The sequence below is a fragment of the Heptranchias perlo genome, chromosome 25 (assembly GCF_035084215.1).
Source record: "Heptranchias perlo isolate sHepPer1 chromosome 25, sHepPer1.hap1, whole genome shotgun sequence".
Lineage (NCBI taxonomy): Eukaryota > Metazoa > Chordata > Chondrichthyes > Hexanchiformes > Hexanchidae > Heptranchias > Heptranchias perlo.
The window spans coordinates 23,561,877-23,582,908 of record NC_090349.1 but is presented as its reverse complement, the minus strand read 5'-3'; the positions used below and the strand labels follow the sequence as shown (position 1 = coordinate 23,582,908).

General features: G+C 41.7%; 1 protein-coding gene across 1 annotated transcript in view; it reads right to left on the bottom strand.

Annotated features, from left to right (window-relative positions):
- si:dkeyp-14d3.1 (transmembrane protein 132C) overlaps positions 1-21,032 on the bottom strand; it is an 808,037-nt gene that overhangs the window by 17,935 nt on the left and 769,070 nt on the right. The window contains exon 8 of the mRNA XM_068005754.1: positions 13,571-13,762. Within this exon, the coding sequence (XP_067861855.1) occupies positions 13,571-13,762 (192 nt within the window). The remainder of the gene's footprint in view (positions 1-13,570; positions 13,763-21,032) is intronic.

The following is a 21,032-nucleotide window of genomic DNA, read 5'->3' as shown; positions in this document are numbered from 1 at the left end:
ACCCCTTCTCGAGACCTACTGCAACTTACCGCAATTTGGCCTCAAGAAGTGCCGGTACCTGGGGCAGAAAGGAGGGAAATCCATCAGGGATCGGGCCCTGAACTCCCCCCACCTCCCCATCTCCCCTTCGGCCACTTTGGCCAGCAGCAGCTTCAGTGAGGACGGGAGGGGGTGATTCCAATCGGGGCAGCGAGACAGCAGTAGGCCTCAACACCTGAATTTTCCGATATTCTCCACTGCAATTCTGCCTGACTTTGGGTGGGATCAGAGGAAATAGTTGGATCAGCTCCTACAACTGGAGCTAGAAATGGGATGAATCATCTTTAACCTTTCCATTTTTTTTTATTAAAACAAAATCCCAAGTTAGATACGAAAACGACAGATAGATATATGTCACTGCCAATCAAAATATTTTTGGAAAATACATTGAAGGCCCTGTATTATTTTACTGCTGTATACCTGCACTTTCCTTTTTCTTTCTGATGATACAAAGCTAGGTGGGAAAGTAAGCTGTGAGGAGGACACAAAGAGTCTGCAAAAGGATATAGACAGATTAAGTGAGTGGGCAAGAAGGTGGCAGATGGAATATAATGTGGGGAAATGTGAGGTTATTCACTTTGGTAGGAAGAATAGAAAAACAGAATATTTTTTAAATGGTGAGAAACTATTAAATGTTGGTGTTCAGAGAGACTTGGGTGTCCTCTTACAAGAAACATAAAATGTTAGCATGCAGGTACAGCAAGCAATTAGGAAAGCAAATGGCATGTTGGCCTTTATTGCAAGGGGGTTGGAGTACAAGAGTAAGGAAGTCTTACTACAGTTGTACAGGGCTCTAGTGAGACCTCAACTGGAGTACTGTGTACAGTTTTGGTCTCCTTATCTAAGGAAGGATGTACTTGCCTTGGAGGCGGTACAGTGAAGGTTCACTAGATTAATTCCTGGGATGAGAAGGTTGTATGAGGAGAGCTTGAGTATAATGGGCCTATTCTCTCTGAAGTTCAGGAGAATGAGAGGTGATCTCATTGAAACATATAAGATTCTGAGGGGGCTTGGCAGGGTAGATGCTGAGAGATTGTTTCCCCTGGCTAGAGAGTCTAGAACTAGGGGGCATAGTCGCAGGATAAGAGGTCGGCCATTCAAGACTGACATGAGGAGGAATTTCTTCATGAAGAGGGTTGTGAATCTTTGGAATTCTCTACCCCAGAGGGCTAGGGATGCTGAGTCATTGAGTATATTCAAGGCTGAGATAGATAGGTTCTTGGACTCCAGGGGAATTGAGGGATATGGGGATCAGGCGGGAAAATGGTGTTGAGGTCGAAAATCAGCCATGATCTGATTGAATGGCGGAGCAGGCTCGAGGGGCCATATAGCCTACTCCTGCTCCTATTTCTTATGTTTTTTCATTTTAAATTCATCAATTTTATACCATCTTTTATACCAAAAGATGACAAGTTTCACTGAAAATAAAAGCTGTAATAAAAATATAATGGGACTCACAATCCTTGGGTCTTTCAGTGCATTCCCCCTGCAACGCTGGTCAGAAGACAGGCTGGGAACCAGATACGGCCTGATATCAGGGATTTCCCCAGTTATCGTAATGAGAAGGGTGGGGGGGGGGGGGGGTGGGGAGCCTCCACCTGCCACTTACAAGGCCAGCAGCATCAGAAGGGGAAGAGATTCCCAATATCAGGAACTCCTGCATTCCTGGCCTCTTGGTCGGCAGGGGCGGGATCAGCATGCTCAATGAGAAGAGTTGGACCAGTTCCATTGAAGGTGGCAGGCGGGCCCCATCTGGGGCCGCTTTAAATTTCTTTCAGAAACCCCCCACCCCCCACTCCTCCCGTCAGAAGATACCAAGACTGGACACAGAACACTGCATGTTGCGGCTTCAGAGGACAGGTGAGACCTGAGACGTGCCCATAGACCCGCCATTACAATGGAAAATGGGGCACCTCCCCCCGACCATGTCAAGGTTAGCGGTTCCCAGGGGGCACGATCCCATGTAATCGCCAGGATGACAGGCCTGCAGATTTTCAGGGAACAATAAACCTTAAGTGAACAAAGCCTCCTGAACACTGTATATCTGTCTGGAGCACTCCAGATCTCTGAACCCAAAAACAGAAGTCAAAGAGAGACCTAATATTTACTAAGATGATACCAGAACTGAGAGGTTATTCCTATCAGGAAAGATTGAGCAGGCTGGGGCTCTTTTCTCTAGAAAAGAGAAGACTGATGGATAACCTGATAGAGGACTTTAAGGGGTTTGATAAGATAGACGTAGAGACGAGTTTCCACTTGCGAGGGAGACCAAAATTAGGGGCCGTAAATATAAGATAGTCACGAATAAATCCAATAGGGAATTCAGGAGAAACTTCTTTACCCAGGGAGTGGTTAGAATGTGGAACTCGCTACCACAAGGAGTAGTTGAGTCGACTAGCATAGATGCATTTATTGGGAAGCTAGATAAACACACGAGGGAGAAAGGAATAAAAGGGCTGATAGGGTTAGATGAAGTAGGGAGGGAGGGGGCTCATGTGGAGCATAAATACCAGCCTGGACCTGTTGGGCCAAATGGCCTGTTTCTGTGCTGTACATTCTATGTAATTCTATGTAACCTTGGACATAAAAAGTTAAAACTACAAATACTAGAAATCTGGAATAAAACTAGAAAATGCTAGAAATACACAGCAGGTTGATTAACATTTGGAAAGAGAAAAGACAGGTTAACGTTTTGAGTACAGACCCGTCAATATAATCAGTTCTGGTGCAGCCTTATATCCAAGACATTAATCAGTCTTTTTTTCTTCACAGACACTGATGGACTTGCTGTGAATTTCCTGCATTTTCTGGTTTGTTAAGTTAATTATCTCCTCCCTCCCCCTTTTCAGTGGTACAGGAAATCAATATAAAACAAAAGGATCCAGTGTACTGTAAACCCATGAAATGAATCTGTGCAATTATGGCCATCAGATGACTGATTAAGAGGCTCTGTCTTTTGTTCTTTGACGCCTGCTCACCATGATGCTGATTCTGAAATTCTATCAGAAGTATTTTTTATATTTTGTTTCGTTTGTCAGTGGTGACAAATCATTTCTAACTGGACCAGCTTGTATTTTGTTTTCTGTATACAATTTTATAGCTTTACATTCATAATTGGCAAGTCTATATTTGGGGCACTGTTTCACGTAATGAAAACCATTTATACAATTCAAATGTTTTCACAGAATTACATTATTTAATATTGGACACAGTACTTTAACGTTGAAGGCATCTGCTTCAGTGCATTGTTAGCATGTCATTTATGGTGGACAAAAACAAGAAAATGCTCATCTAAGTGAGACGTGCCTTTATTATCCTACAAATCCTGGACTAGCTGGATTAAAGAGGTATTGTTACCACAGCATGGAATTTTCAGGCTGGCTAAGTGCCTGGAAGGGCCATGAATAATCTACTCCACTGCCTCAGATATAAACCTCCCAAATCGGCTGCTGGCGTCAAATGAAGAAGCATATACGATCTGAGTTCTGAGATGTTTTACAGTTCTAACTCTTACCGTACTGGCTGGAAATTTTGCCTACTCTATGCTGCTCCTCTATTCCTTCCAGAAGTTGTTGATAGATTTAAAATGGCTGCCAAGATTCTCTGGGCAAATGTGTGATCATGTGATCAGAAAACAATGCTCAATGGACTGGGCGTTATCTCCAAGAATCTCAGTGCCATTTTTAAGATCAGAGAAGTTCTGATGCAGAAAGGGGATGTTTGGACAAGTCAATAATCTAATTCGAAGAACCGTAAATCTATCCGTCAGTGATGAGTGTCATTTGATGAGTAGTGATTCATTTTAAACCTCCAGTTAATCAACTAGTTACAGTGGACTTACAAACTGGGCCAGGAAGTTTTCTTATTTAATTATATTTATTTCATCAAGCTATGGCTCCAGACTTGATTATTATTCCATGTCTCATCCACCAGTGAATTGCTCTCCTCAATTGCTTTCATTTCATGTCAGTATGGAAACAGACAGTGGAATACACCTACCCATAAAGCTTGCTTGAATTAGATATTATTCTAATTACATTGTACAAGATCCAGTCATTTCTGCAACGTTAAACATTTCTCCAAGCATCACATTACAGTTTGTAAAACAAGCACGTTTTCCATTACGTGGTGAAGCAACTTCAAAAATACTATCAAAAAGAAAGACAGAAAGTTGTCCAAGGAATCTCTTGATGGTTATTAGAGGGTAACAGATATCTTTTAGCTATTGGAAAGATTGGGGCACTGTGAGGATTCCCCCCAATGGGTTTCTTTAGCCTTCTTATCTCCCCAAGTCTTGGAGTTGATCCAATTTTGTGCATCCACTGGGTTTTCCCACAACTCACAAAGGCCTGCTTCAGCTGATGGGCTGGGCCCGTACACACTCTCTCTTTCTAGCTCTCTCAATTTGGTAAAATAATTGTTACAAATCTGTGCTTGATTAAATATTGCAGCAAAGCTTGGGACGCTAACGAGAGTACTGCATACATAACGAAGAATTAATCAACCAACAGGGTGTACTCTCAGAGGTTTGTAATTGCAGTTCCTTGTGTTTGCTATTCTGTATTGTGTCAATGAACTTGTTTAATAACATTTTTTTAAATGAACGAGAGAAACAGAGAAAATGAAAGAAAATGAAAGTTAATTAGAAGCGGAAAAGGAGTATCATTCATATTATAACCTTGGATCCAAATATCTTAACAATTTGCTTCTACTCTTGTTGTATTTTTCCTCCTTTGTGGAGATAGAGGAAAAGCACAAAGGGAAAAAATGTGGCAAAAAATATGATGGAAATGTTTTACTTGTGATTTGGGAGCACAGCAATTCATTACTTTACTTACAATGTTAGTTTTAAAACATTAAAAATTAGTAGAGGCAGCGATGATTACCAGCACATCAATATCAATATATCAGCAGTCACATCGCTGCACACTTCTCTGTTTACAAAGCTGGCGAAGTGTTTGTAATACCCTTTACAAGGTGACAAGGCCCTTTAACAGTCGAAACAACATAATTTGGAGACAGCTGCCTGAGAACGTTAAACCTGAATCACGCATTGCATTGTGAAGGGAATTTAAGCCTAAAGCAAGTGCTGGAAATAATTCTGCAATTTGTAATCTCTCTGCCTCAGTTATAACAAGGGAGTTCATTTGCTTATTATGGGTTTTCTTAATTAGGGCACCTCAGCAAAAGTTATAAACCCTGAAATTGCACCATGCGACAGTGACATATGAACATTTAAAACATTGGGGTGAAATTCGTTCTTCTGCTATTTTAATGCAGACACTCACCTGTTTATTATAAATGGGTTAACATCTCCATTAGAAAAGCAAAAGGAGGAAATTCATGCCAATGCATTAAACATCCATTCAGTGTTATGTCACTATCATTTCAGGACTGTAATAGTTTTCTTAATGTATTAAAATTATTTGAATTTAATAGAGAATTAAAAGATGACTGGAAATTGCTCTGTGCAGTAACAGTCTGTCAATGCGTAAAGTGTTCGTGTGAAATGCTTTCGTCTGTTACTTTAGCCGCTGCTAAAATAGCAAATAAAGTAATTTCATATCAATGTGTTGAGCTTATATAAGCCTGATCACACAGACTAGAGTATCACTTGTTTTATATTAAAAGTAAAACATACTGATGAAAGTAAATTCAAAAAAAAAGTCTTCATTTTTTTCCACAGGACTTGATCATTTTCTCTGTCACTGGGTGGGATTTTCAGTTCTAGTGGATTCCTGGTGGGTCAGGCTAATTGAAATATTTTGATCATGAGTCCCTTCTGTGTTGGACAGCCTGACTCAGACGTCGTCCATTACCATCGTCCATTACCACTCACTTCCAATAAACCCGTCTATAGTTAGGCCAATGGCTGCCATCACTTCCAGAAGCGGTAGCAACAACTGGGGTGCTGATAGAATGGCCCCAGATCCACCTGTACCTGGGCAAAATGGGAGCAGAAGATCCTTCAAGTCAAATGGCTGGTTGTTTTCAGTTGGCCTGTGGGGCAACCGATTAGTTGTTCTGCTCCTCTCAAATGAGCCTAAGTTTCATTCTTGGTGGCTTCCTGAGATATTCCTGTTGCTCTTTCAGTCCAAATGTAGATTTTTCTTCACCATCTCCAGGTTTTTTCTTGCTTTGGTTACTGCAGCATGCCAACTGTCTCCCAGTTCAGTAATGTAGTCACAAAACGGAGATGCCCTGGAATATGTTAGGTGCATGGTGCTCAATACAACTCGTCCCTCCTCTTCATTCTCCACACAGGTAGGGTCGTTCATGCTCATTAATGCACTGGTTAAAAACCTAGAATTCAAACTACAGGTACTGGATGCATCCTTCAGAGGGTTAACTGGAGAGTAACATTTTTCTCTCCAGTGTTCTCCCTTCCTCTCCAGTAGCCGTTGATTTCTGCTGGCAGTGAGTTCCACCACTGGAAGGATATTTGACCATGGGGGCATCATCGTAGCAATGCCTAGTCTTGTCCTCACTCGATGGGGGTAATGTTAACTTCTGACGATAGTGTAAAACGGGCGATATTGGATCGGACACTCCTTATACAACCCATCTGATTTTCCCTTCCTTTGGAGTCAATGGACATATTTCAAAAATATTGTCAGTCTGCGTGGGTGTAAACTCTAAGGATACAGCGGATCTAAAACGATGGCCGCTGCATGCAAGCTTGCTTTATTCCCTTTAGTTAGACTTTACTGCTGTAGCTTTTAATGAGCTTCTCCTGTAAATCCCAACCACCGCATCAATAAATCCCCCACAAGCCCTGACAAGCTCTTCCAATTAACATCAACAAATGAAGATGAATTAATGCCTCCTTATCTGCAAAGCCGCTGCTTTTTGGGTGTTAGAAGCTGGAGTTTGGAGGAATGAGTCAACAGCTCCTTCTGTTCATTAATTGCTCACTGGGAGGTGATGCTTTTCATTGGCTAATTTTGTCTTGCCACTGAAGGGCCCCAAAAATTGCCCTACAGCCTTTTTTTCTCTCTCAACGGGGCAGTCTATTCAAAACAAAAGGTTTCTCGTTCACTTTTATTGCTAATTTTCTACCCTTCCCTCTTCTCCTGAAGGTCTGTCAACTCCTTGCTGGGGTGTAGCTGTACAGATGCTCGAGAAGCTGATGCACATAAATAGGCAGTGCAAATCATTTTTAGGTGAGGGATTTCTTTTTAATGTTCCAGTCGCCTTGGTTACTTGGAATTTATGCTTTTTTTTTGCAGTTTCTACTTCTTGCAGCTTAACTGCAAAGGTCAGGGACACAATGTACTGAATAACCAAACACCAGCAAACCGCCATCAGTAACAACCCAAGATACTGATCTGTCATTACACGCTCCATTAAAATTGCAAACACCACCTATTGTCCGGACTGTATTCACTTTAATGTACTTTAGTGGTTGTAAAACGAGTGAACAAGATCGAAAGAGCTCCTCACTTTCTTTACTGAAAAGTAAGTTATCCGCTGATGATATATGTCACAGCTTAAGCAGATGTGTCTAAATTGAAATCTTTACATTCTCCTTAGCTTTTTCTAATCCACCAAGAGAGTTCCTAGCTAGGGTTGCTAACTCTAGTTGGATGTATTCCTGGAAGTTTGATCATGTGACACTTGCCCGCAGTTTGCAAATGTTATTACATTTACCTAATAAAGGTTGGGTCTGCTGTAGTTGACTGTTTATGCTTCCCGTGAGCAGTGTTTTTACTCACTGGCATCTGGTCCCCACTGACCCCGAGAGTTGCCCTCTCTGATCCTGAGAATTGCCCTCTCTGATCCCCCACTGACCCTGAGAATTGCCCTCTCTGATCCCCCACTGACCCCGAGAGTTGCCCTCTCTGATCCCCCACTGACCCCGAGAGTTGCCCTCTCTGATCCCCCACTGACCCCGTGAGTTGCCCTCTCTGATCCCCCACTGACCCCGTGAGTTGCCCTCTCTGATCCCCCACTGACCCCGAGAATTGCCCTCTCTGATCCCCCACTGACCCCGAGAGTTGCCCTCTCTGATCCCCCACTGACCCCGAGAGTTGCCCTCTCTGATCCCCCACTGACCCCGAGAATTGCCCTCTCTGATCCCCCACTGACCCCGAGAGTTGATCTCTCTCATCCCCCACTGAGCCCGAAAGGGAACTGAAAGTGGAGAATTCTTTATAATCTCGAACAAAAGTTGAAAATGCTGGGAACACTCAGTAGGTCAGGCAGCATCTGCAATCTGGGAGAGTTGGAAACTCAGCCACACACAGGAGCTGAAGGGTGGGAACTTAAATACCATTTCACTCTCCACTACAATGAAAAATGACAGGGGAAAAAAAATTATTCAGTGAGGGACCAAAAGTCCAGAAGTGGTTTCAGTCCCTAAATGTTCTGATAATTCCCTCACCGATAGACTGCGGACTTGGGGACAGATGCAGCAGAAGTGGGATGGAGCAAATGGAAAAAGGAATTGTTTGGAATAACAAAGTTACGACAAAACTTAACAAAATGGTTACTGCTGCAGCCAAAATACAAACAGTTCCTATTGCCTACGGTGCTCACACAGGCTCGAGCACAGCCTAATCTGCTGACGGAAACCCTCCTCCGCCCCGTATCTATTGGCCTCCATTCCTGCTCGCCAACACACTGCCCTCGCTCATTGATGCATTGGCTCTGCCCATCAACTCTACTTCCTATTTTCTCCCGGGTTGCTCGCACCAGTGCCTGGGAGATCTATCCTCCATTTCAGGAGACACCCGGACAATCCGGGAGGGTTGGTGACCCTATTTCTGATTTGTCTTTCCAAAACTTTTCTTTTACATAATCAACATTTTAAAAAAGTTCTTTGGTGAGCCCAACCTAAATGGTATCAAAATGAAGTATCAGTCTGTTATCGGGGCTGTTAAATTGGTCCTGTAAGGTTAAGAGATTTGATAAATGTTGTTCATACTTCTTTGTATACTAAGCTAAAAGGCTGTAGGTTTGGTGGGGTATGTTTTTTTTTATTATTCGTTCATGGGATGTGGGCGTCGCTGGCGAGGCCGGCATTTATTGCCCATCCCTAATTGCCCTTGAGAAGTTGGTGGTGAGCCGCCTTCTTGAACCGCTGCAGTCCGTGTGGTGAAGATTCTCCCACAGTGCTGTTAGGTAGGGAGTTCCAGGATTTTGACCCAGCGACGATGAAGGAACGGCGATATATTTCCAAGTCGGGATGGTGTGTGACTTGGAGGGGAACGTGCAGGTGGTGCTGTTCCCATGTGCCTGCTGCTCTTGTCCTTCTAGGTGGTAGAGGTCGCGGGTTTGGGAGGTGCTGTCGAAGAAGCCTTGGTGAGTTGCTGCAGTGCATCCTGTAGATGGTACACACTGCAGCCACAGTGCGCCGGTGGTGAAGGGAGTGAATTATTTAGGGTGGCGGATGGGGTGCCAATCAAGCGGGCCGCTTTGTCCTGGATGGTGTCGAGCTTCTTGAGTGTTGTTGGAGCTGCACTCATCCAGGCAAGTGGACAGTATTCCATCACACTCCTGACTTGTGCCTTGTAGATGGTGGAAAGGCTTTGGGGAGTCAGGACGTGAGTCACTCGCAAATGGGATCAGATTGGTTGATAAATTAATATTTCAGGTGTAACCTTTCATCATTTTGTTCTTCTTTTAGGTGCTGACTGACCTGCTGTTCCAACATTTGCTGTATTTATTTCAGTATTTGGGGGACTCCTCTGTATCTTTGCTCATAAATTTAAATGCTTAACATTTTCATTCTTGAAGGCTCTTTCACATTACACCCAAATTTTTATGGCTGAATGTTATAGAGTAGAAGTAGTTAAATCTACTGAACTTTAGCATATTTTGTTGTTCGTAATGTGCTTTGTTACATTTTCTCTTCTTCCCCTGTCCCCTCACCATCATTTCTCTGCCTCTTTAGTCTACCTGCACCAAACACTGTTTCCCAGCAGTCAGGCTGATATGTGCTCGGGCCTCTGCCGATGATGCTTTGGAATTCCCTGCTGGAAGGGTCATGGGAATGGGTGACTGGCCTTTCAATATTTCTTCTTTGACCTTTGCCTTTCCCAAGTTCACCATTGCTCCCTGATGGCAAGGCAGGTAACAAGAGATCAACAGGTGAGCCCATTCTGTGAAGAATGTGTCAGACCCTTGCACTACCTAATCTTTGTCACTATTTCTTATTTTGATGCAAAAAAGGACCCCCAGTCCTCAGTGTTAAAGAGACACTTTAAAACTTTGTTGATGTTCTGCACTCATCAGTCTTGCACATTTACGTAGATTTCTCAATGAAAAAACATTTAAGTCGAACATTTGCCTGCACACTTACAATGGGTGGCTGGATTGGGTTACATGCATCTATAAGGTACGTGAGTTGTGAACATTTTCAGAAGGTTCTGGAGAGATAGTGTGGGATGTATGTTGGATTTCTGTAGGTAAGACTATGCAATTTGCAGAGTCAGAAAATTGAGAAAAATATAGTTTTTTTCTTTAACTCATAAAATCCTATTTGTTATATTGAAAGGGATGTTAGTATTTTATGACAGGAGAGTTCTTTATGACAATTGCCACATGCGCAGTGTTGTGTTTTTTGCTATGTTGATGTGACAGAGGCAAAACAGATTGATTTTGGAACAAAGTCAAGGTCAGAGATCTCCTGTACACAAGAAATGACTCAAAGTCTCAACGGCTATGGGTATGAGTGATAGTGGCAGCCAATACTCCAATATGTTTACTAAGTGGAGTGTGTTTCAGGTTAGTGTACAATTAGAACTGTCAACATTGGAAAATCCCATCCTGTGAGATTTTTAGTCATGATTTACGTGCATGAGGTGTCTACTCAAGCCAAAATATAAACATGACTAGAAAACTAAAATCTAAAAACATAACATTGTGTCTGTTATGTATATTTATGTGGCAATTGTCAAAAAGAACTCTCCAGTGAATACTAACGTCCCCTTTAATATAACAAATAGGATGTTACGAGTTAAAGAAATAAGCATCGTAGTTTTCAAAAGTCTGCCTTTTGCATAACTGCAGTGGATGGCCAATTGACAATAATGTATTCTTCTTTCTTTCCCCACTCTTTCCCTCACTTTGGTTCATTTTTTCTGCATTTATCCATCTGACTTCAAAGTGGGTTTGCAGAACCCTCAAGTTATGCAGCAGGATACCAGCAGATGAACACATAATGTGTCTCTCTGCCACTTTAATGGAGGTATTAACCCATTTATTTCAAACAAATTAACGTCTTTGCTAAAGTAGAAGAGAAAGAAATTTCAGACAAGCAGGTCAAGCATTGGACCATTTGTATCTGAGGTATAATTTCAGGGCCCAAGTATTTTCAAGCAAGAGATGGCAATGAAGGGAGTGCTAAGCCAGCCTTGGTAACAGTAGCAAAAGCTCTTTATTAAAATGCCCAGGACTCTATAACTGTAATGGAGGGCTTTCATTACTGCCATGAATGCTGGAATAGGGCCACCATCATAGCATTTTCTTTTGTGTTCTCTCATTGTCCAGCAAGAGAAAAAGCTGCAAATTACTGGCACGTTCTTTGTGTGAGAGACTCTAATTCTTAGACAACGAGGCTGGAGATTGCACGTGTGGGACTCCTGCTGAATGTGGAACAGTTGGGAGGCTAGGTAACACCAGGTGTATTATGTCCCAGTATGAAGATCATATAAAATTCTATCTATAATGACTGGATTAAGTGAACCTCCTGTGTGTCAATCCATAAAGCAAGAGTCTACAGCTCGCACACTGCTTTGAGTGTTCAGAGTGTGAATTGGGGAGGGGGAGGGGGGAGAATGGAATTGGGCCTTAAACAAGTAAGAGCAAACAAACCACTACTGAACTGTAAACTACAAATAAAACTATAGAACTGCTACACCTCATCATATTGTCCTGGCTGCAGAATATGCATGAGATCAGACTACATAGAAGAGAGGATTATTTGTGTAATGTACACTATAGAAAGATAGATTATGTTGAAATAAGCCCCATGTCTATTTAAGTATAGTTAATAAATATATCACATCTCCATAAAATCTTGCCACATTTGTATGATTTATACCATCATGCTTTATCAGTGACCCAGACTATAACAGTACAGGAATGAGATAGAATAGAGACAGACAAGAATCTAAACACAATCTCGTATTGTAAGTGTAGGTTAGTACTGTACGTGTCAGAGGTCTTGTTTGACTAAGTACAACTTTTTTGTTTCCCATGTACACTTTACCTTAAAAAATACACTCCAAATTATTAGCTGATATTGCTGAGGAACTGATCATAATGGATTTTTTTTCATTCGACAGCAGGTACAAGCTGCAACACTTACGTGCAGCTGAACTCAGCTTAGTTTTGCCAAAAGAAAGAACAGTTTTATTTCATTACTCATGAGCAAGTATTGAAATTGATAACCCTGCATGATTTATGGCTTACCGACTGGAACCTGTGCACCATGTAAAACTCTCTGGGGGTCATTTTGACTTTGGGCGATAGTGTAAAATGGGTCATATCGGATCAGCCGCCTGTCATACATCTCGCCCGGTTTTCAGTTCCATTGGCTTCAATCGGGAGAGATGTATAACAGGCGGCTGAATCAGTGTGTCCTGTTTTACACTATCGCCCAAAGTCCAAATTACCCCTTCTGAATCAGATATTTCTCTCTTTCATAGATTGAGCACAATATCTCACCCATTACTGGGAGTTCCATGTGCTCCTACATTCAGGCAAAAGCCTATTACAGCACACTCACCTTTATGGTGCTTATGGGTTTGATTTTTTATTATCAATACACAATGACGGCTATCTTATCAGTGGTAAAATTACATACCATAGAAAAGCTGACCTTAAGCATGACCTACTCTGCATCTAAAATTCTTAAAATTTATATTGAAAAATTATATTCCTAATTGCTTAAATAATCCAAAATGTTACTTTAAAGCATTATTCAAAATCACACTTGGTTGTTTTTTGGTTCCTCCCCCAATACTTCTCTCTCAGAACTTATAGACGAAATCAGTTTTATTTAAAAGAAATTGGTTCCAACTTTCCTATTTAGAGTATAATGATATCTCTACTGACAGACAGGCCACAAACAAAAAGCAATCACCTTAAATTCAATTCTGCAAAAATTGTAATATCTCTCAAACTAAAAGGATTACAATCATGATTTTTGCTTCAAGTTATTTTAGTGAGTACTATTGATTTTAGCTTCCTTTCCCTCGCACTCATTTTTCGTAATCTACTTTCATTCTTCCCCATTCCCCCATGGACCTTCTCTTGTGTTGCGTCATTACAAGCTGGGAAGACAGGCTACTCACAGGCCTCGAACATCAGCACTCTTAAACTGGCTATGAAAAGGATGCTGAGAGTAACTGAGGGTGACTGCGTGTCCATTTCCCCCCTCTTTTGCTGTGGGAACACACACGTGCGCTGCTGACATCTCTTCACGATAGAAATAAAACAAAGCCATGCAATTTTCAGAAATTAGATGATTTGGGCTCAAATGAATGGATAAAGAGAGCATTAAACTGAAATTCAGAATGGATACCTGTTTTGAGGTATGAAGCTGTTCTTTTGCTGTTGTTGTTGCAATGATGACACGGTTGCTGCCAGTACTCAGTTGGAAGGAGAGGGAAAGTCCTGCTACTACCTGAACTCCAAGGTCTGTAACAGTCACCTTCTCCTCAATCACTGTTATTGTTTTTTCAGCCAGGATGGAATCAGAAAGCGGCGACAGTACCTGTGAAATAAAGACGTTTCAAACTTAAATACTTATTATCAGCATTTAATATATGATATCAAAGCTAATTGTCATTGCCTTTTTTGTCTAATCACAATTACCCTGAAAGTGGAGACTGGAATTCATAAATAGCACTAGGTTGTCAAAAGTCTCACATAGAATTTAAAGCACAGAAACGGGCCATTCGGCCCAACTGGTTAATGCTAGTGTTTATGCTCCACACGAGCCTCCTTCCACCCTACTTAATCTAACTCTATCAGCATATCCTTCTATTCCTTTCTCCCTCATGTGCTAATCTAGCTTTCCCTTAAATGCATTGACATTGTTATCCTATTGCTTCATTTATGTTGGGGTTTGCAGTTACAAAAATTCTAACACAAAGAAGCCTTCTGTTACATATTGGAGCCTCTCTATTAGAGGCTGAAGGTTCTTAGAATTTGCATTCATTCAAGCTATCAACCAATACTGATAATTATGGACAGGTACAATGCAGACCCATAGATGATGCACTGTGGCACTCCTCTTAAAACAACCTAATCTACGCAACTAGTCGATCTCCTATGATATTGCTCACAGGCAATTGAGACCATCTTCATGTGAAGCATATGTCAATGTACAAGGAGTGGTGCAGACAAGCAGGAAAGACTTGCAAAGCTTCCTAATTTACATACAAGGTGCTTTGGATTAGATGCTTTGGATTCTTACTCAGTCTCAATCTACTATACAAACTCTAGGAAATGACATGAGTGCAGCATTGCAGTCAGTTCTGCTGGTTAATGGGGACTGGTCTGTAATTTGCTCGCTCGTGTTTTCCATTGCTTAGCTGCTGAAATCTGATCAGCACTGAGACTTGTTTTGCTGATAGGGCCAGAAACATTCAGCTCTGAGTGTTGTTTTGATTACGATTAGACCTATGTGACAGATTAATAAGCACCCAGGACGTCATCGAATGGTAATATCAGGCAGCATAATAACTTGATTTGGAACCCCTGAGACAGGACCTTGACCAGGGAAGCAGGAAACCAGGAGCTAGAGAGGAGGAAACAGGAGACCAGGAACTGATGATACAGAAACAGAAGACAAGGAGCTGGAGAGCAGAGAGTGGTACTGGAGAGTCCAAAATAGGCAAGTAAGCAGGATGGGGCCAGGAGCATGTGATGGTGATTCAGAGAGTGAGTTACAATATAATCCACTGCAAAGACTCATGTATTAGATTACCTGACCCTCTTCCAACCTCCAAATCAGTGATCTAAAATTCCAGTCCAATACATGGATATATATGAAAAATATCCTTTGCGGCTTTCAATACATTGTAGATATTATAATTAATTTCGATCAAGCACTTTAAAAATAACACTATTTACATTCGGCTTCAATTATGGTTCTACAACTGGTGATATTTTAAGAGTGATTGTCCATAGTCCTATTGGATACATTACATTCTTGTTTTTGGAACTGATTAAAGATTTGTTAGTTGTCTACAGGTTGTAGTTTTCTTTTGGGATTCTTACTGTGCTGTTTCTGTTGGTTTTCAGAATCACATAATGGTGCATCGGTTTATAGCAGAGCTATCTTCTATGAGAAGATTTGAGAATTCATCAGCAGCAGGTTTTTCAGTTGGAATGTTGCTTGATGAGATGGGCTCTGGTTATCCTGGATTCTGCCAAGGTATTTCCTCCAGGCTGCCGAACTACAAGGTCCCATTTGGCCACACCCTCAATTTCTCTTTTTAGATTTTGACATGTATGCTCCACTGAGAAGCAAAATTGTGCTGCATACAACCACTGGGAATATTTTTCATACCTTCTCAAGTGCACACCGGAGAGTTCCTCCAAAGTGATCCAAACAACAGAACCTTTTCTCAATTGCACTTGCGTTGATACTCCTGATATTCCTCTAACTGTGTTCACCCTACATCTCTGGGTTGTACGGATGTATAATCAACCAAGTCTTCAGGTCACAGCCATCGTCCAAAAGGAGTCATCCATCCATCTTTCTCAAAGGCCTTTAGCAATCTAAACTGAAGTTGTGCACTCTGAGGTTTTGAGTATTTTATTTCTTTATAATGCTGAATAACAATGGATTAGTTCAGTACCCAAAAGTTCTAGTACACTGACATAGAATTACATCGAATTTACAGCACAGAAACAGACCATTCAGCCCAACAGAACTATCCGGTGCTTCTGCTCCACATGAGCCTCCTCCCACCTTACTTCATCTCACCCCATCAACATATCCTTCTATTCCTTTCTCCCTCATGGGTATATCTAGCTTCCCCTTAAATGCATCTATGCTATTTGTTTCAACTACTCCACGTGGTAGCGCAATCCACGTTCTCACCACTCTCTGAGTAAAGAAGTTTCTCCTGAATTCCTTATTGGATTTACTTGTGATGATCTTATATTTATGGCCCCTAATTTTGGACTCCCCCACAAGTGGAAACATCTTCTCTATGATTACCCTATTAAACCCCTTCATAAAGACCTCTATCAGGTCACCGCTCAGTCTTCTCTTTTCTAGAGAAAAGAGCCTCAGCCTGTTCAGTCTTTCCTGACAGTTGTACCCTCTCAGTTCTGGTATCATCCTTGTAAATCTTTTTTGCACGTTCTCCAATGCTTCTATAGCCTTTTTGTAATACGGAGACCAAAACTGTGCACAGTACTCTAAATGTGGTCTAACCAAGGTTCTATATAAGTTTAACATAACTTCTCTGCTTTTCAATTCTATCCCTCTAGAAATGAACCCCAGTGCTTATCCCTTACCTACTGGTGAGAGATACCCCATATCCTATCTCTCACCAAGACTGGTTACTTCCACCTCTGCAACATTTCCCATCTTTATCCCTACTTTACCTCTACTGATGGCAAAACCTTTATAAGTACCTTTGACATCTGTAGACTCAACATTTCCAACAGCCTTCCAAACTGCACCCTCCATGAACTCCAAATCATCCATCCTATCCGCTACTAATTCCCACTTGTCCATGACTCCACCCTCCCTAACTGACATTGGTTCCCCGTCTCCCAGTGGATCAAATTTGAAATCCTTGTTCTCATCTATGATCTGTCCACAGACATGTCCCACTCTACCTCTGCAACATTCTCCAAGCTTACATCCCCTCCCAGATTCTCTGGCCCTGTGTTTATCCCTCTCCCACTCCCTTCACTCCACCTTCTGTTGCAGAGCCTTCAGCTGTTTTCGCCCATACCCTTCAGTATCTCTACCTCCTTCTCCACCTTTAAGATCCTTTCCAAATACATCTCTTTGACCAAGCTTTTGGTCTCTTCTCCTAACTTTCCCACAAAGTCTAAGGTAACTGTTCCTTGGCCTAGAAATTCATTAATGCCGTGTTTGTTTTACTTGCGTAAAACGGGCACCTAAGCATCTAATATGGTAGGTGCGTGTGCGCGCATGTTGTGTGTCGGAAGTGCGCTATCCGCCATTTTGGTAAAGGCTGAAGTATAGACGTCCAGGGCCCGTGCCTGAAACAGGAGGTAGGCCCTTTGCTTATGCAAATAGGGGACCCAACGTCAGTTTCAGGACCCCTTCCCAAAATTGTGCTGCCGTGTACGCAGCTGGCGCGGAACACTTTTTCTTCACCTAAATAACAACTCCCGTCAGTTTTACACATTCCCTAGTTGCTGGTTACACAGCAGTAATTCCCAGAGGCCTGAGAGCTAGCTGTGTACCTTACCTATTGAGCAGCAAATGAGGAGGTCGGAGAGGAACTTTCCAGAGTATTTTTTCCCCTTTTTGGTCCTGGGCTTTTTCTCTGTTTTTTTGCCTCTCCCAGGAGATTACATGGCTGTGGGGGTGGGTGGGAGGTAGTGGGTGGGAAGAAGTGTTTAGCCATCATGGTGTGAGGAAGGCTTGATGAACCAGCTGGTCTTTTCCTGCCTGTCAATTTTGTATGTTCGTATGTAAATAGTGCATTACTTTCAGGGAAGCTTGAAGAAGAAAGACAAGAATACATTAAAAATGCATTTAAAATGGGGGCCGAGTGTTACAGCAAGTTAGAAAATCGGACTTGGCTTTCACCTCTGGGAGCTCGTTTTGAATCCAGCTCAGACTGATGGGATGAAAGGATCTCCATGCTGACTGTAAGGATCAATTGCCCAGATGGCATCAATCAATACACAAAACCAATCATAACTCGGACAATTATTACCACTAAACCGACAGTTTCATTCAGGGTGCATTTACACTGTGGCCGTTAGTCTCAGACCAGTAGCTGCAGTTCAGTTTCCATCTAGGCAGTATTGTGTTTGCATTGCCTGACTGGAACTTTGATGGCCCTGCCTAGGAGGAAGCTCCGTGCATGCTTGGGTCTATTTATGAACAGAGCTGTCTCCAAACAGTTAGAAATCTAAAGGTTTACAGTATAGAGAAGGAAGAGTCCCATTCTCTAAACATTTAAACTAAGACAGGGTAAGTTTATAAAGTTTCTGAAGGGTTATCGACCTGAAACGTTAACTCTGTTTCTCTCTCCAGAGATGCTGCCTGACCTGCTGAGAGTTTCCAGCATTTTCTGTATTTATTTCAGATTTCCAGCATCCGCAGTATTTTGCTTTTGCTTATAACTTTATAAAGTGTTGAGGAGGTCCAACAAACGACTCTTGTAAGCCAGGTTAGCTCTTACACTGGCTTTACTGTCCAGAGTAAATTTTCCACTTCTGTATTTCTGCTGCGGAGTCTCACCTGCTGGGAACGTATATTGGAAAATTATATGGGTCCAGTCTTTGATTTTTCATCTGTTAATTATAACCTTCTGTTATGGGCTGCAGCAACACGATTTTACAATATATGCTCTGCACCAAGAGTGTGGTAGCAGGAAATTCACCCTTCCATGAGGTGTCAAACCCAAGTTGCATGAGACTCCTTCTCCCTGGGAGTGCTACTTTGCTTCGCTCCAGCGCCAGGTCGGTAAGTTTGGCACTGAGGTGAAGCACAATTGCTTTGTTAACCTTGCGCCTTCAGAAAAACCACAAGAATGACTGGTCTTGAAACAAGCAACAAATTACACTGGTGCAGCAGGCTACAGCTCTTTGGAGGCTACAGTTAAGGCATGTTGCTGGATCGGGAAGTGGGAGTTTCACCCTACATCTGACCGGGCTGGGCCTTTCCTGGTAGTGACAGATGAGATGCTGAAATTGGGTGCAAAGCATTGGAAAAAGTTCCATTTGACTCCATTCGCCGTTCACTTTTGTGAAAGTGTGAAAAAATTCAAAATAAACATGATATGTTGAACAATGTTCAGAATACTTGTGTGACTAGGAGAATCGTAATACATGACATTCTTCGGTTCTGCAACATTAGTATTTTGGGCCGGACCTTAACTAATTAATTCTGCATAGCTCTCAATATCTTACTTTTCCTCTTGATGTACAATCTTTCCCATAAAAGCATGAATAACGAATAACAATGTAATTACATTTCTATCATAAATGCACAGTAGACAAACGAGTAAGAGGACATTTAATTAATGAATATAAGATAAGTGGGATGCGTATTGTTCACAGATACATTATTTATAATGAGCTTTTGTTCTCCATCTTCAAAACATTTTCAAGCTTCAGCTCAATGTGACCCTATTCTGTAAACGTTGCATTGTATACGCAATGGTTGTACTTTGCAACTGTCACTAATCGTTTGAGTAAGATTCCTTAAGGAGCTAAGTTGAGACATTCAATAAAAAATATGCCTATGGCCTTTGGCGTTTACACTCAATCCCTCAGGGACGTGCACTATGCATTTCATGTAGTACAGGGACTGGTATAAACCTTTTTCCCCCCATAGAATGGACCCATTAATACCAAACTAGTAATTAAAAGCTGTACTTTGAAATGTCAGATTTCTCTCACAGACTTAGTGGTGTGTTGAACATTTTTTGTGTGGTCCTGGCTGACTTGCCTGACAGATATATGACTATGCAAGCATAGCCCCGAATTCCCTGTTGGCCTGTAGGCAGAGAGAGTAATATTCTGTGGAAATGTCATTCAATGTCATTTGTCTTAGTCTTTAAGAGCAGAAGAGATCCTGTGACCAGTAGTTCTCAATGCCATCAGATACATGTCATAAATCATCTTAACACTGTACTGCAGGGTAGCAGTCAGGTGCATGCTCAGACTTGGAGATTCAGCTTGACATCAATAAGTTATTATAACATTAGCTTTTCCAACCAACCTTCCACAATAGCCCTGAGAATAACATGGTTACAATATTTAAACGAGAAAGAACTGTGATCATTGAGATGCTACAGGTTTGCATGTAAACAATATAATTTTGCTAAATAGAAACATTGGGAATAAATATGTTGCAACAGAAACAGCAGAATGACCCTGAAATTATTATTCTTTAATCCGTCACCAAGTGGGAAGCAGGCTGACTTGCTACCAGGCTTCTGCCCATGTTGACCTGCAACTGGCCACCAGGAGGTGGAAGGGAGCTAACTATGGTGGTTCTTCCTTCAATATTTCCTCCTTCACTGTGGAAAAGTGTCTTGACTTCCAGTCAGAGCCATCCAATGAAGACACAGTCTGGTCACTATGAACAGCCACATTGCAAATATGTTTGTGAACTTTTCAAACAAAATGATATGTTCTAAAGAATATGTTTAGGAATTCAGAAGTACCAAACAGTGCAAATCTTCATGAACATACTTACATACATATAATACTTACAATACTAATAGACATCCTATTCGGAGGAATTCTTATCTCCACGTGTGGAATTGCAAGTATAAACCAACGCCCTGGCACTTTGTGGGACAGTGAATTAGAATCACACAGGTCTTATTTAGTTAATCTAAATTATTAAATGGTAGACCTAATTGTTCAATTGTTTCAGGAATAACATAAGACAAAGAAGAGAGAATATCACATTTCTGTGCATCCCCACCTTCACCTGGACAATCACACATTGTGCAGAGGTGAGTGCTCCTCGTGGGTGACAAAGGACATTAAATTCAACATTTGGATACAGATGAAAATCTAGAAGGAAAAAACCTCGACTGATCAATAACTCCAGCAGTGGAAGGTTGCATGATAAATTCGAATCTCAATCCCATTGATCTTTGACTGAGTTCAAGTGATTATAAACTGAGCTGCCAGATATTGCACTGAGCGGCTGGAAAAGATTCCATCTCAGGGAGATAGGACAACAATCTGTCAGGACCCTCTTCACTCCCAACATGCCCACCCAGTAGGTGATGCCCCGTCCCACCCCAAATATGAACAGCAGACAGGCAACTCTATCTCTGCTTGAGACAGAA